Genomic DNA, 15805 nt, shown 5'->3' with positions numbered 1-15805 from the left:
GCAGGACATGGTACTGGTAAAAGGCGTTTCCCTACTTGAAATCTGAGAGATTTCCTGTGGCTGGGATGTATCTTGATATGGGTGTAAGCATTCTTTGAGTCCAAAGAACACAGACAATCGTTTTCCTGACTCACAGAGATTAAGATGCCCAGGGAAACCATCTTGAACTTTTCTTTGGCCAGATACTTTTCAGAGCCTTTAGGTCTAGGAAGAGACAGAAACTTCCTGTCTTTTTGGGGACCAGGAAGTACCTGGAGTAAAATCCCTTCCCTTTTTTTTTACCCTGGTGATACAGGTTTGACCGCAGTTGCCTGTAAAAGGGAAGAGCTCCATAAGAAGCAATTCCTCATTCTGAGAGCTTAGTTTTGCTGCTCTCGATGGGAAATTTGGAGGGAGTTTTTGCCAATGAAGTATGTAACCCATCTGCACTATTTTGAGAATCCATTGCTCTGAGGTTACAAGAGGCCACCTTTTTTGAAACAAATTCAGCCTCCTTCTCAGACACAACTTACAGCATTTATTTCCTATTTTTGTATGTGTGGGGACACTGTGGCACTATTTGCATTCACTGGACAATGTGTCAGCATTTCTGTGTATTAGCACATTTCCCCACATTCTAGACATGCAAATTTCTTCAATATCCAATCAAACCTCTTCCCTCCTCTTGCTGGCTCAGAACCATTTCTCCCTCATCTAAGACATAAATTTTCCTTAAGCTCTAAGATCCATCTGCTACTTAAAGAAGATAAACCTGGCCTTCTGATCCCTTCTAAATTACTTCTGGACTTTCCATACAATACTAAATACTGGAAGAAAGGTGGTCCCCTTGAGATTGTGCCAGAGCACACCAATTTCCCTGGATTCAATTAAGTGTTGGCCCTAGTTACATTGTGAAAGCTCATCAGGGCACTTAGAATGAAGGTGGCGGCACTGGCACAAGGATGTCAAAAAAGGATCCATGTAAGTATCAAGAGATTAACGGAGAATCCTTACGTGTATTCCACCACGTGATCCAGAAGCGCCACGATAGGAGGACCCTCTGAAGGTGCATGCTCATAAACCAGACCACAAGATCCATCCTCAGCAATTATGAACTGTAAGATTGAGCCACAGTAAAACAGACAATCAGCATTCAGCAGAAGCATCACTCTGTACATATCATGTGCCCACCTATGATATCATGATAAACCAGCAGAAACCAAAGAAACACTGAATGTGCAAACTTCTCTCTCTCCTCCACTACACTGCCGGCACTTCCATGCTGACCTTCAATACATGCAGGAAAAGAAGCATGCAGCTCCCTGCCCCTATATGTCAAATAAAATTATATGCTGAAGGAAAAATTAGGTCTTACCTGCTAATTTTCTCTTTCCTTTAGTTCCACCAGACCAGTCCAGAACCTGTGGGTTGTGCCTGTTGACCAGTGGAAGAAAGATATCCTGCATGTTTCGCCCAAGAAAGGCAACATGCAGTCTTAGATGCTCAGTATTTTAAATGACAAAGCAATGGACCATCTGTTTTCCATTTTGCTTCAGTTGTTGTAATAATACTACTTGCCATAATGTATCACTGGTAACAAAAACGTTGACAAGTTAAATAGTTAAAACCTGAACTGAGTTTGTTGATAAAAGAGTGAAACGAGCAATATTATACTAAAGTGGTTTAAAATAACTAGAAATATATTAGGGAGGGGCCTTTGGATTGGTCTGATGGAACTGAAGAAAAGAAAATTAGCAGAAAAGACCTAATTTTGAGTGAATTCATTTAAAAAGATGATAAATAAATAAAATAAATATTTTATCCTTCCTTAGCATCCTATACAGTTCTACTGTACTATACTGTTACTTTACATCAAGACAACATCACAAGCATACCTGAGGAACATACAGATCTTAACTTTGGAAACTATAGCTGACATGTCACATTTAAAGTGTACAGTAATTACGTTAAATTAGCAAAACCCAACCTTAAAATATAAAATGTAGAACAAAGCCTGATTAGCAATTCAAACATTTCTCACAACCAAGTTTTAAGTACTTTTCTAAATTTCAGGAGGCTAACAGATAGAGAGAATAACAGGCAAGTCATTCTAAAATTTGACCCCCTATAAAGGAAAATGAGGATTGAAAAACTCTTTTATACCTTATTATCCTCAGAGATGGCAGATGTAAAAGCAAAGAATTACATAACTGTATAGTAGTAGTCTGACAACGAATAGTAATCAAAGCTAACAAACACTCAGGAGTATAACCATGTAATATTTTAAAAATAAGTGTACAGACTTTAAAACACACCCTTGCCTGAACAGGTAACCAATGTGCTCTAGTCAACAGGGGAGAAACCCGATCAAACCTCTTGGCAGAATATACCAAACAACCCACCATGTACTGTCAAGTTTGTACTCTCTTTAACATAGTATGTGAACAGCCAGCTGTGGGATGTATTACATAGTAACATAGTAGATGACAGCAGAAAAAGACCTGCACGGTCCATCTAGTCTGCCCAACAAGATAAACTCATATGTGCTACTTCTTGTGTATATCTTACCTTGATTTGTATCTGCCATTTTCAGGGCACAGACTGTAGAAGTCTTGCCCAGCACTAGCCCCGCCTCCCAATCTCAGCTAAGCTTCTGAGGATCCATTCCTTCTGTGTCGCGTTCTCGAGGCCCTTGGAATGCTGTCAGGTCCTCGAGGCAGCACTGGGGATCGTGAGCCCATGGGCCCCTGCCGAGGAGCGGCAGAGGCAGGCAAGACCATCTTGGAACTGGACGTCCGGAAGGACCGGACTGGAGCTCAGGACTGGAAGTAGGCCACTGGAACCGGCAGGACAGGATCCGCTTCACCTGCGCCTGGCCACCGTTCCGCTAGAGTTGAGCTCTAGTGTGCAGGTGGCCGGCAGGACTTGAAGGACAGGGCCGGAACTGGAGACCCAGAGGACCCCCCCTGGGTCAAGGAAACAAGAGGGAAACTAGACTAGGAACTAAACTCAGACAGGGAGCTGCTGCACCGCCACTAGCAAGAACCAGAAGGCAGACCAAGGAGACAAGACATACGCAGGCTAGCAGGAGCAAAGACTAGGGCAACATGCCAGCAAGGCAGACTGGGGATCAGGGAATACCCAGCGGGTAAACCCACTAGCTAGGAAGCAGCAGGAAACAGGGACCACGCCCTGGCAATAAACACTAGCTAGACAGAGAGACAGGACTCAGGATATACACACAGGAAATACAAGCAGGGTAAGCACACAGACTAGGCAAGGCAGGATTCAGGATATACACTCAAGATATACAAGCAGGGTTCAGATAGGCAACAGAGCGAACAGAGTAAACCAGGAAGAACAGGCCAAGGGTCTTGGGCTGACAGCAGAGCAAACATAGATCAAACACGGATAGAGGCTTCACCCCTAAACACAGAGTAAGCCAGGGACAGAGGCAACACCCCAAACACAGAGTAAGCCAGGAACAGAGGCTTCACCCCAAACACAGAGTAAGCCAGGAACAGAGGCTTCACCCCAAACACAGAGTAAGCCAGGAACAGAGGCTTCACCCCAAACACAGAGTAAGCCAGGAGCAGAGGCTTCACCCCAAACACAGAGTAAGCCAGGAACAGAGACAGGGAAACCCCCCCATGGCAAGACAACAGACACAGAAAGAAGCTGGGCTGGAACCCAGACAGAGGCTAAGCAGTAGTGCAGCAGACACCTACTAACCTGACCTGGCCTAAGAGCAACACACTTCATGCAAAGGCACTGACTGCAAGCCCAGCACTCCCTTATGAAGGCTCTCACTGATGAGACAGAAGCAGGAAGTTCCTTGCCTCCAAAGAGAGGATTGACACACAGAGAAAGAGAGCCCACAGGAAGGACAAGCAGGAGCCATCTTGGATACTGGCATAGAGGAGGCGGCAGCCATCTTGGAAGAGGCAGAGCCCACACAGGTGAGGTCCAGTAAGGCAATCAGCACACAGAGCCAGAGAGAAACCAAGACAGAGACAGACACAGAGACAAGCAGAAGCCAGCACAGCCACTGACTCCCAGAAACAGGGTAAGTATGAGGGTGGTCACGGCCACAGACGTGACATTCTGAACAGGATTCCTTTATGTTTATCCCACGCTTTTTAAAATTCCGTTACCGTTTTCATCTCCACCACCTCCCGCGGGAGGGCATTCCAAGTATCTACCACTCTCTCTGTGAAAAAATACTTCCTGACATTTTTCTTGAGTCTGCCCCCCTTCAATCTCATATCATGTCCTCTATTTCTACCGCCTTCCCATCTACGGAAAAGGTTCGTTTTCGGATTAATACCTTTCAAATATTTGAACGTCTGTATCATATCACCCCTGTTTCTCTTTCCTCCAGGGTATACATGTTCAGGTCAGCAAGTCGCTCCTCATACGTCTTGTAACGCAAATCCCATACCATTCTCGTAGCTTTTCTTTGCACCGCTTCAATTCTTTTCACATCCTTAGCAAGGTATGGCCTCCAAACCTGAACACAATACTCCAGGTGGGGCCTCACCAACGACTTATACAGATGTAGCGGAGAGATTAAATGAATTCTTTGCTTCGGTCATCACCGAGGAAGATTTGAGTGGGATACCGGTGTCAGAAATGGTATTTCAAGCGGACAAGTCGGAGAAACTTACTGAATTCACGGTAAACCTGGAGGACGTAATGGGGCAGTTCGGCAAACTGAAGAGTAACAAATCACCTGGACTGATGGTATTCATCCTAGAGTACTGATAGAATTGAAAAATGAACTTGCGGAGCTACTGTTAGTGATATGCAATTTATCCTTAAAATCGAGCGTGGTACTGGAAGATTGGAGGGTGGCCAATGTAACGCCGATTTTTAAAAAAGGTTCCAGGGGAGATCCGGGAAATTATAGACCGGTGAGTCTGACGTCGGTGCCGGGGAAAATGGTAAAGGCTATTATTAAAAACAAAATTACAGAGCACATCCGAGGACATGGATTACTGAGACCAAGTCAGCACGGCTTTTGTGTGGGGAAATCTTGCCTGACAAATTTACTTCAATTCTTTGAAGGAGTAAACAAACATGTAGACAAAGGGGAGCTGGTTGATATTGTGTATCTGGATTTTCAAAAGGCGTTTGACAAGGTGCCTCATGAAAGGCTACAGAGGAAATTGTAGGGTCATGGGATAGGAAGTAATGCCCTATTGTGGATTAAAAACTGGTTGAAGGATGGGAAACAGAGAGTGGGGCTGTATTCAGAATGGAGAAGGGTAGTTAGTGGGGTTCCTCAGGGGTCAGTGCTAGGACTGCTGCTCTTTAATATATTTATAAATGATTTAGAGATGGGAGTAACTAGCGAGGTCATTAAATTTGTTGATGACACAAAGTTATTCAAAGTCGTTAATTCACAAGAGGATTGTGAAAAATTACAGAAGGACCTTACGAGACTGGGAGACTGGGCGGCTAAATGGCAGATGACGTTTAATGCGAGGAAGTGTAAGGTGATGCATGTGGGAAAAAAGAACCCGAATTATTATAGCTACGTCATGCAAGGTTCCAAGTTGGGAGTTACGGACCAAGAAAGGGATCTGGGTGTCGTCGTTGATAATACACTGAAACCTTCTGCTCAGTGTGCTGTTGCGGCTAGGAAAGTGAACAGAATGTTGGGTATTATTAGGAAAGGTATAGAAAACAGGTGTGAGGATGTTATAATGCTGTTGTATCGTTCCATGGTTCGACCGCACCTCGAGTATTGTGTCCAATTCTGGTCGCCGCATCTCATGAAACATATAGTGGAATTGGAAAAGGTGCAGTGAAGGGCGACAAAAATGATAGCGGGGATGGGACGACTTCCCTATGAAGAAAGACTAAGGAGGCTAGGGCTTTTCAGTTTGAAGAAGAGACGGCTGAGGGGAAGACATGATAGAGGTATATAAAATAATGAATGGAGTGGAGTGGAACAGGTGGATGTGAAGCGTCTGTTCACGCTTTCCAAAAATAGTAGGACTAGGGGGCATGCGATGAAAATTACAGTGTAGTACATTTAAAACAAATAGGAGAAAATCTTTCTTCACCCAACGCGTAATTAAACTCTGGAATTCGTTGCCGGAGAACGTGGTGAAGGTGGTTAGCTTGGCAGAGTTTAAAAAGGGTTTGGACGGTTTCCTAAAGGACAAGTCCATAGACCACTACTAAATGGACTTGGGAAAAATCCACAATTCCAGGAATAACATGTATAGAATGTTTGTACGTTTGGGAAGCTGCCAGGTGCCCTTGACCTGGATTGGCCGCTGTCGGGGACAGGATGCTGGGCTTGATGGGCCTTTGGTCTTTTTCCAGTATGGCATTACTTATGTACTTATCAGTCTGCTGTCCTCGGACAATACCTGCTGCAGGTAAGTATCTTTGCTTCCTCCGAGGACAAGCAGGCTGTTTGTTCTCACATGTAGGGTATCCCTAGCAACCAGGCTCATTCAAAACAATGAACATTGGTCAATTGGGCCTTGCAACGGCGAGGACATAACATAGATTGACCTGAAACCATAAAAAAAACTAACTGCGAGTTGTAGCTGGGTCCCCCTTCCAGGACCAAGCCGGGCTCGACCCTGCTTAGCTTCCTTCTTCACCCGACTGTTGCCTCGCTCCACACCACCTTGGCCTGTTCTGGGAACTCAGCGCCATACCCCCTGAGAGCTTGCAGGACTTCCTCCTCTCTCTATTGTTTCCACTGAGGCTCAATCAAGGCAAAACGTTTATAGAAAAAAAACCTTTATTTTCTTGCTTCCATTCAGCATAGACACAAAAGGAAAACACCTTACTCCCAGGTTGTTAAGGTTTGCTGCCAAAGTCTCATTCAGGGTTTAAATAGTCCATATAACTTCACTTTAGCCAAAATTACTTCTTTTAGGGAACAGTACATTATCAGAAAGAAAACACAATAGCTTGGTAGGTTGCAGGCCCAGACCTTTTCAGTATGAAACAGTTTACACAGTCTTTCTTACAGCACAGCTACACAGCTTTGGTCCCACCTGGTTTAGACTGGGGTTTCAATTGTGCCCAGCCCTCTTTCTCTCCCAGGGGCTGCACCTGTTTTCTCTTTAGTAGAGATCTCCCCCAGTGCCTCAGTCTCTCTCCTCTGGTCTTCCACCAGTCTCTCCAAGACACAGCTAGCCACCCTCTTACAGCAGCTTTTCGGGTTTGAGCCAGAGCTCCAATCTCCATCTGTTTCTCCTCTAGTCCTTCAGTAACCTCCATTTTATCCTCCTCTTCAACTTCCCCACCCCCAACCTCTCCAGCTGGCCCTCATCACCTTCCTCAGAGACCATTTCCCAATCTTCTATCTCCTCCCCTAACTCTTGCACAGCCGGGTGGGGAAGAGAGGGATTCTGGGACTGGTAGTTCCTCCTCTTCTTCCCTAACCCGGCCAACCTCTCTGCCTCAGGTAGCGCAGCTTTCTGAATGTGGGTGTTGTGCATATGAAGTCTGCCCCGTTGGGGTTCCCTGGCTGCCTGCACCCCCCTTCTGCGTGCCTTCCCGGATCCCCTTTCACCTACCCTCTCACAGAGTGCAGCCTGAAACAGAACAAAAATGGGTCTGGGGGGTGGAGTTGGATTCTAAACCCTGAACAGATTCTGCAGCACTGGATGCCCAAACTGACTGTCACGTTGGGTATCCTGCTGAAGGCAGTAGTGAGATGTGAATGTGTGGACTGATGACCACACCGCAGCCTTGCAAATCTCTTCAATGGAGGCTGACTTTAAGTGAGCCACTGACGCAGCCATGGCTCTAACATTATCAGCTGTGACATGGCCCTCCAGAGTCAGCCCAGCTTGGGCATAAGTGAAGGAAATGCAATCTGCTAGCTAATTTGAGATAGTGCGTTTTCCGATGGTGACTCCCCTCCTCTTGGGATCGAAACAAACAACTCGGCGGACTGTCTAAAGGACTTTGTCTGCTCCACGTAAAAGGCCAATGCTCTCTTGCAGTCCAAGGTATGCAAACTGCTTTCAGACTTCTGGGGCACATGGCCTCCACAGTTCATGTAACGCCCATAGCACGTCTACATATGAGATCAGCTCAATGGACCCTAGCTTCCCAGTGGTTTCAAGCTGCAGGGAATCTAGAAGATGTAATCCAACTGTCCACCAACCTTTGGAATTCTCTTCAGTGGTGGACGATTCGATCCAATTTGACTTTGGGGCGACCATTCCAAGTTCCTCAGCCACAAAAAGTGCTGACGACGGATGCATCTCTCCTGGGGTGGGGAGCTCATGTAGATGGGCTCCACACTCAGGGAACCTGGTCCTTTCAGGAAAAAGGTCTGGCGGACAGGTTGAACAGGATTATGCGACCTCACGAGTGGTCACTGAATATGGGCATTACTTATGTACTTATGTGCTTATCAGTCTGCTGTCCTCGGACAATACCTGCTACAGGTAAGTATCTTCGCTTCCTCCAAGGACAAGCAGGCTGTTTGTTCTCACACGTAGGGTATCCCTAGCAACCAGGCTCACTCAAAACAATGAACATTGGTCAATTGGGCCTCGCAACGGCGAGGACATAACATAGATTTACCTGAAACCATAAAAAACTAACTGAGAGTGCAGCCTGAAACAGAACAAAAATGGGTCTAGGGGGGTGGAGTTGGATTCTAAACCCTGAACAGATTCTGCAGCACTGGCTGCCCAAACTGACTGTCACGTTGGGTATCCTGCTGAAGGCAGTAGTGAGATCTGAATGTGTGGACGACCACATCGCAGCCTTGCAAATCTCTTCAATGGAGGCTGACTTTAAGTGAGCCACTGACGCAGCCATGGCTCTAACATTATGAGCCGTGACATAGCCAATTTGAGATAGTGCGTTTTCCGATGGTGATTCCCCTCTCCTGTTGGGATCGAAAGAAACAAACAACTGGGCGTACTGTCTAAAGGACTTTGTCTGCTCCACGTAAAAGGCCAATGCTCTTTTGCAGGCCAAGGTATGCAAACTGCTTTCGCCAGGGTGGGTATAAGGACAGGGAAAGAAAGTTGTCAAGACAATTGACTGGTTCAGATGGAACTCCAACACAACCTTTTTGGTAGGAACTTAGGGTGCGTGCGGAGGACTACTCTGTTGTGATGAAATTTGATATAAGGTGCATGTACTACCAAGGCCTGAAGCTGACTGACCCTACGAGCTGAAGTAACAACCAGCAAGAAAATGACCTTCCAGATCAAGTACTTCAGATGGCAGGTATTCAGTGGCTCAAAAGGAGCTTTCATCAGCTGATTGAGAATGACGTTGAGATCCCATGACACTGGTGGAGGTTTGAAAGGGGGCTTTGACAAAAGCAAACCTCTCATAAAGCGAACAACTAAAGGCTGTCCAGAGATAGGCTTACCCTCTACATGACGATGAAAAGCACTAATAGCACTAAGGTGAACTCTTACGGAGTTGGTCTTGAGACCAGACTCTGACAAGTGTAGAAGGTATTCAAGCAGGGTCTGTGTAGGACAAGAAAGAGGATCTAGGGGCCTTGTGTCACACTAGTGGCAAACTTCCTGTATTTGAAAGAGTAACACCTCTTTGTAGAATCTTTTCTGGAAGCCAGCACGACTCGGGAGACACCCTCTGAAAGACCCAAGGAGGCAAATTCCAAGCTCTCAACATCCAGGCCGTGAGAGCCAGAGACTGGAGGTTGGGATGTAGAAGTGACCCCTCATTCTGGGTGATGAGAAATTGGAAAACATTCCATCTCCATGGTTCCTCGGAGGACAACTCCAGAAGAAGAGGGAACCCAAATCTGACACGGCCAGAAGGTGCAATCAGGATCATGGTTCCGCAGTCTTGCTTGAGTTTCAGCAAAGTCCTCCCCACCAGAGGTATGGGAGGATACGCATATAGAAGGCCTGTCCCTCAAAGCAGGAGAAAGGCATCTGACGCTAGTCTGTCATGGGCCTGAAGCCTGGAACAGACCTGAGGGACCTTGTGATTGATCTGAGTGGCAAAAGATCATCGAGGGGGTACCCCATGCTCGGAAGATCTTGCGGACTACGCCCATGTTCAGTGACCACTCGTGAGGTCGCATAATCCTGCTCAACCTGTCCGCCAGACCTTTTTCCTGAAAGGACCAGGTTTCCTGAGTGTGGAGCCCATCTACATGAGCTCCCCACCCCAGGAGAGATGCATCCGTCGTCAGCACTTTTTGTGGCTGAGGAACTTGGAATGGTCGCCCCAAAGTCAAATTGGATCGAATCATCCACCACTGAAGAGAATTCCAAAGGTTGGTGGTCTGTTGGATTACATCCTCTAGATCCCTTGCAGCTTGAAACTACTGGGAAGCTAGGGTCCATTGAGCTGATCTCATATGTAGACGTGCTATGGGCGTTACATGAACTGTGGAGGCCATGTGCCCCAGAAGTCTCAACATCTGCCGAGCCGTGACCTGCTGAGACGCTCGAACCATGGACACCAGGGACAGAAGGTTGTCCGCCCTTGCCTCAGGGAGATAAGCTCGAGCTGTCTGAGTGTTCAGCAGAGCTCCAATGAATTCCAATTTTTGGACTGGGGTGAGATGGACTTGGGATAATTTATGAGGAAAACCCAGTAGCTCCAAGCATCTGAATAGTCGTTCGCATAGACTCCAGAGCACCTTCCTTCAAGGTGCTCTTCACCAGCCAAGAGATAAGGAAACATGTGCACTCCTAGTCTGCGTAGAGACGCTGTGACTACAGCTGGGCATTTTGTAAACACTCTGGGCACAGACGCCAGGCCAAAGGGCAGTACACGGTACTGAAAGTGCTGTGTTCCCAGCCGAAATTGAAGATACTTCCTGTGCATGTAAGCCTCCTTCAAATCCAGAGAGCATAGCCAATCGTTTTCCTGAATCATGGGAAGAAGGGTGCCCAGGGAAACCATCCTGAACTTTTCTTGAAAAAGAAATTTGTTCAGGGCCCTTAGGTCTAGGATGGGACACATCCCCCCTGTTTCTCGGAAAAGAAATTTGTTCAGGGCCCTCAGGTCTAGGATGGGACGCATCCTCCCTGTTTTCTTTTGCACAAGGAAGTACCTGGAATAGAATCCCAGCCCTTCTTCCCCTGGTGGAACGGGTTTGACTGCTTGGGCCTGTAGAAGGGTGGAGAGTTCCTCTTCAAGTACCTGCTTGTGCTGGGAGCTGTAGGACTGAGCTCCCGGTGGGCAATTTGGAGGCTTGGATTCCACATTGAGGGTGTATCCTAACCGGACAATTTGAAGAACCCACCAGTCGGAGGTTATAAGAGGCCTCCCCCCAACCGGCAAGTCGTCCAGTACGGACACGTTTACTGAGGCTATGCTGAACTGGAGCCAGTCAAAAGCCCGTCCCTTGCTTTTGCTGGGGAGCCGCAGTGGTCTTAGGCTCATGCTGTTGATGAGAACGAGCATACTGGGACTGAACCTGGGCAGGCTGCCGAGAAGCAGGAGTGTACCTACACCTAGGAAAGGAATAGGGAGCACTCCGCTTCCCTCCAAAAAACCTCCTGGATTAGGAGGTAGTAGCAGAAGACGCCTGGCGGGAGAGAGAATCCATAGCATCATTATGCTTCTTGATCTGGTCAACTAGGTCCTCTACTTTATCACAAAACAGGTTATCCCCCGGCAAGGAACATCTGCCATCCTCTGCTGGACCGAATGATCCAGGTCAGAGACACACAGCCATGAGAGTCTGCGCATTATTATACCTTGGGCAGCGATCCTGGATGCTACATCAAAAGTGTCGAACGTACCCCTGGCCAGGAATTTTTGACACGCCTTCTGCTGTCTGACTACCTGGCGAAAAGGCTCGGCCTGCTCCGGAGGGAGTGCATCGACCAAGCTGGACAGTTGCCTCACTGAGTTGCGCAAGTGGACGCTCGTGAAGAGGTGGTAAGTCTGGTTCTTGGCAGCAAGCATAGCGGCCTGATACGTTTTCCTCCCAAAAGAGTCCAAGGTTCTAGATTCTCTGCCTGGGGGCGCTGAGGCATAGTCCCTAGTGCTCTTGGCTCTTTTGAGGGCGGAGTCCACCACCATGGAATTGTGAGGTAGCTGAGACCTCATCAAACCAGGTTCATCGTGGATCCGATATTGGGATTCAGCTTTTTTCGGGATCACAGGATTAGACAGAGGGAACGACCAGTTTCGCATAAGGACTTCCTTCGGTACATTATGCAAAGAAGCCGTTGCAGCCTCTCTAGGTGGAGAAGGATAATCCAGGACCTCGAGCATCTCAGTCCTGGGCTCATCCTCAATGTCCATAGGGAAGGGAATAGCCGCAGCCATTTCTTGGACAAAGGAGGTAAAGGATAGACTCTCCGGTGGAGAAAGTCTTTCTGGTGAAGGGGAAGGATCAAAGGGAATCCCATAGGACTCGTCAGAAGAAAAGTACCTGGGATCTTCCTCTTTCTCCCATGAACGCTCATCTTCAGTATCGGACAAGACATCCTTCAGAGCAGTCCGAAACTGAGCCTGCCTCGGTGCCGAGGAGCAACGTCCTCGATGGCAGTGAAGCTTCCTCCACTGATGTCGAAGGGGAGCCGACCTGGGTGGCAGGCGGCACCGAGGTCAGGGACCTTATCACAGGCGAAGGGCCAGATGCCGCTATAGCAGACGGTACAGAAGGCGCAAGCACCCCCGACAGCGAAGCAGACTGGCGCAGCAATCCTTCCAGAAGCTCTCGAAGCAGGGCCCTGATGCGCTCATCGAGAGCCGCCGTCAGACAAGGCTGCAGGGTCAGTAAAGGAGCCGGTGGCAGAATCTGTCGAGGCTCGGGAGCAGATACCGGCTGCCAGAAGACCGACGCATCGGTACCTCCTGAATAGAGCGATCCTATCAGCGCTGACGCTCCTCGGGTGCCGATTCCCTCGACGCCTCAGAGCTCCCGGCACCGTATGTCGAAGGAGAATGATGATGGTGCTTCTTCGCCTTCGCTCGACATCCGTCATCGAGACTCCTGGGTACCGAAGAGGACGTGGGATCCTTACGCCTCCTCGGGGCCGGGTCCAAAGAAGGTCGGTCCCGGGGGGGCCTGCATAACAGGAGGCCTCGAGGCAGGTGGAGACCCACTCGATGCCTCACTGCTCCCAGCGTGAATTGGTCTTTCAGCAGCCATTACTTCCATTCCCAACGTTGATGCTTCCCTCAATGTGTCGATATCAACGCTGCCAACCTCGGTACCGATGTCGAAGGACCGGACCAAGCCCCAAAAAGCTTTTCTCATTGGGCTTCTCGAGACGCTTGGGTCCGTTTCTTCATACAAAGACACAGACTGCAAGCGGCTGGGCTATGGTCGGGCCTAAGGCACTGGATACACCAGGCGTGGGTATCGGTACCTGAGATGGTCCGGTTGCACCGAGTACAACGTTTGAAGCCACTGGGTGCCACTGGTGTCTTCGATGAAAGAATGGATCCTCAGAATCTTAGCCGAGATTGGGTGGCAGAGCCGGTGGTGGGAGGCGGGGCTGGTCGGTGGGAGGCGGGGGTAGTGTTGGGCAGACTTCTACGGTCTGTGCCCTGGAAATGGCAGATACAAATCAAGGTAAGTTATACAAAGAAAATAGCACATATGAGTTTATCTTGTTGGGCAAACTGGATGGACCGTGCCGGTCTTTTTCTGCCGTCATCTACTATGTTACTATGATGACATGGGAGGAAAAACGGCTTCGGCGAAATCAAAAGACGAGATTGTGCCTGATAAAAGAAAAAGGACACAAAAATAAGGGAATAACCCGGCCACGACGAAAAACAAAGGAAACTTGAAAAGGAACAAAACTAAAAGTACACTATGGGAACTTTTTTTTTTTTTTGTAATGACAATAAAAATAAAATAAAATAAAGAAAAATTAGAAGAAAAAAATCGAAAACTCGAAGACTCTTTCCTGGGCCTGAGAGGAGGACAGAAAAAACTACCACACCTCAACACAGAGAAAAGAAAACTGAGGAGGCACGCTCACGTGGCGGGCAGGAAATCAGTCCGCGCGCCAGAAGACTCTGGCAAAACTTTGTTTATATTTTGCTAATGACATAGGAAAATGTGGGAGAGAGGTTCTGGAAGCAAAATTTAGGCTCTTAGGTAGAAAGCTGAAATCCAGATCCTCCAGGGTAGCATTTTCTGAAATGCTACCTGTGCCACGCGCAGGGCCCAAGAGACAGGCAGAGCTCCAGAGTCTCAATGCGTGGATGAGACGATGGTGCAGGGAGGAGGGCTTTAGATTTGTTAGGAACTGGGCAACATTCTGGGGAAGGGGGAGCCTATTCCGAAAGGATGGGCTCCATCTTAACCAGAGTGGGACCAGGCTGCTGGCATCGGCGTTTAAGAAGGAGATAGAGCAGCTTTTAAACTAGAAATGGGGGGAAGGCCGACAGTCGCTCAAAAGAGCATGGTTCGGGATAAGGTATCTTTCAAAGATATCACCATAACAGGGAAGATAGAGTATCCTGATAGTGAGGTTGCAAAAGAGATTGTAGTAGATCAGGTATCTTTAAATAACAATAAAAATCAGACAAAAGATTGCCAATTAATACTGTCAAGTACTAAGCATGATGTACTTAGGAACAACAAACATAGTTTGAAATGTCTATATGCGAATGCCAGGAGCCTAAGAAATAAGATGGGGGAGTTGGAATATATTGCACTAAATGAAAAATTAGATATAATAGGCATCTCTGAGACCTGGTGGAAGGAGGATAACCAGTGGGACACTGTCATACCGGGGTACAAATTATATCGTAGTGATAGGGTGAATCGGATTGGTGGAGGGGTAGCATTGTATATTAACGAGAGCCTTGAATCAAATAGATTGAAAATTCTGCAGGAAACAAAACACTCCTTGGAATCACTGTGGATTGAAATTCCATGTGCAAAGGGGAAAAGGATAGTGATAGGAGTGTACTACCGTCCGCCTGGCCAGGACGAACAGACTGATGCGGAAATGTTAAAGGAAATCAGGGACGCAAACAAACTGGGCAACACAATAATAATGGGGGATTTCAATTACCCGCATATAGACTGGGTTAATGTAACATCTGTACACGCAAGGGACATAGGATTTCTTGATGAAATCAAGGACAGCTTCATGGAACAGCTAGTTCAGGAGCCGACAAGAGAAGGAAAAATACTAGACTTAGTCCTTAGTGGTGCTCATGATGTAGTGCAGGGGGTAACGATACGAGGGCCGCTTGATAACAGTGATCATAATATGATCGGTTTTGATATTGGCATTGAAGGAAGTGAAACTAGGAAATCAAGTACGCTAGCGTTTAACTATAGAAAAGGTGATTACGACAAAATGAGAAAAATGGTGAAAAAAAAGGCTGAAAGGAGCAGCTCGCAGAGTAAAAAACTTGCATCAGGCGTGGATGCTGTTTAAAAACACCATCCTGGAGGTTCAGGACAAATATATTCCACGTATTAGAAAAAAGGGAAAAAAGACTAAACGTCAGCCGGCGTGGCTAAACAGTAAGATAAAGGAAATCATTAGAGCCAAAAAACAATCCTTCAGAAAGTGGAGAAGAGAACCAACTGAAAGTAACAGGATAGATCATAAGGAATGCCAAGCCAAATGCAAAGCGGAGATAAGGAGGGCAAAAAAGGACTTTGAGAAGAAATTAGCGTTGGAAGCAAAAATACATAGTAAAAATTTTTTTAGATACATTAAAAGCAGGAAACCGACCAAAGAGTCGGTTGGGCCGCTGGACGAAAATGGTGTTAAAGGGGCGATCAAGGAGGACAAAGCCGTAGCGGAGAAATTAAATGAATTCTTTGCTTCGGTCTTCACCGAGGAGGATTTGGGGGGGACACCGGTGCCGGAAAGAATATTTGAAGCGGGGGAGTCGGAGA

The 15805-nt window shown here is 47.3% G+C and overlaps 1 protein-coding gene across 1 annotated transcript in view; it reads right to left on the bottom strand.

The window, feature by feature from the left end:
- Nucleotides 1-15805, bottom strand: part of CRAT (carnitine O-acetyltransferase) — a 123454-nt gene that overhangs the window by 44173 nt on the left and 63476 nt on the right. The window contains exon 7 of the mRNA XM_030206841.1: nucleotides 994-1094. Coding sequence (XP_030062701.1) covers nucleotides 994-1094 — 101 coding nt within the window. The remainder of the gene's footprint in view (nucleotides 1-993; nucleotides 1095-15805) is intronic.

Source organism: Microcaecilia unicolor, chromosome 6, assembly GCF_901765095.1.
Source record: "Microcaecilia unicolor chromosome 6, aMicUni1.1, whole genome shotgun sequence".
Classification (NCBI taxonomy): Eukaryota; Metazoa; Chordata; class Amphibia; order Gymnophiona; family Siphonopidae; genus Microcaecilia; species Microcaecilia unicolor.
The sequence above is the reverse complement of the archived record's forward strand: the minus strand, read 5'-3'. Positions and strand labels throughout refer to the sequence as shown.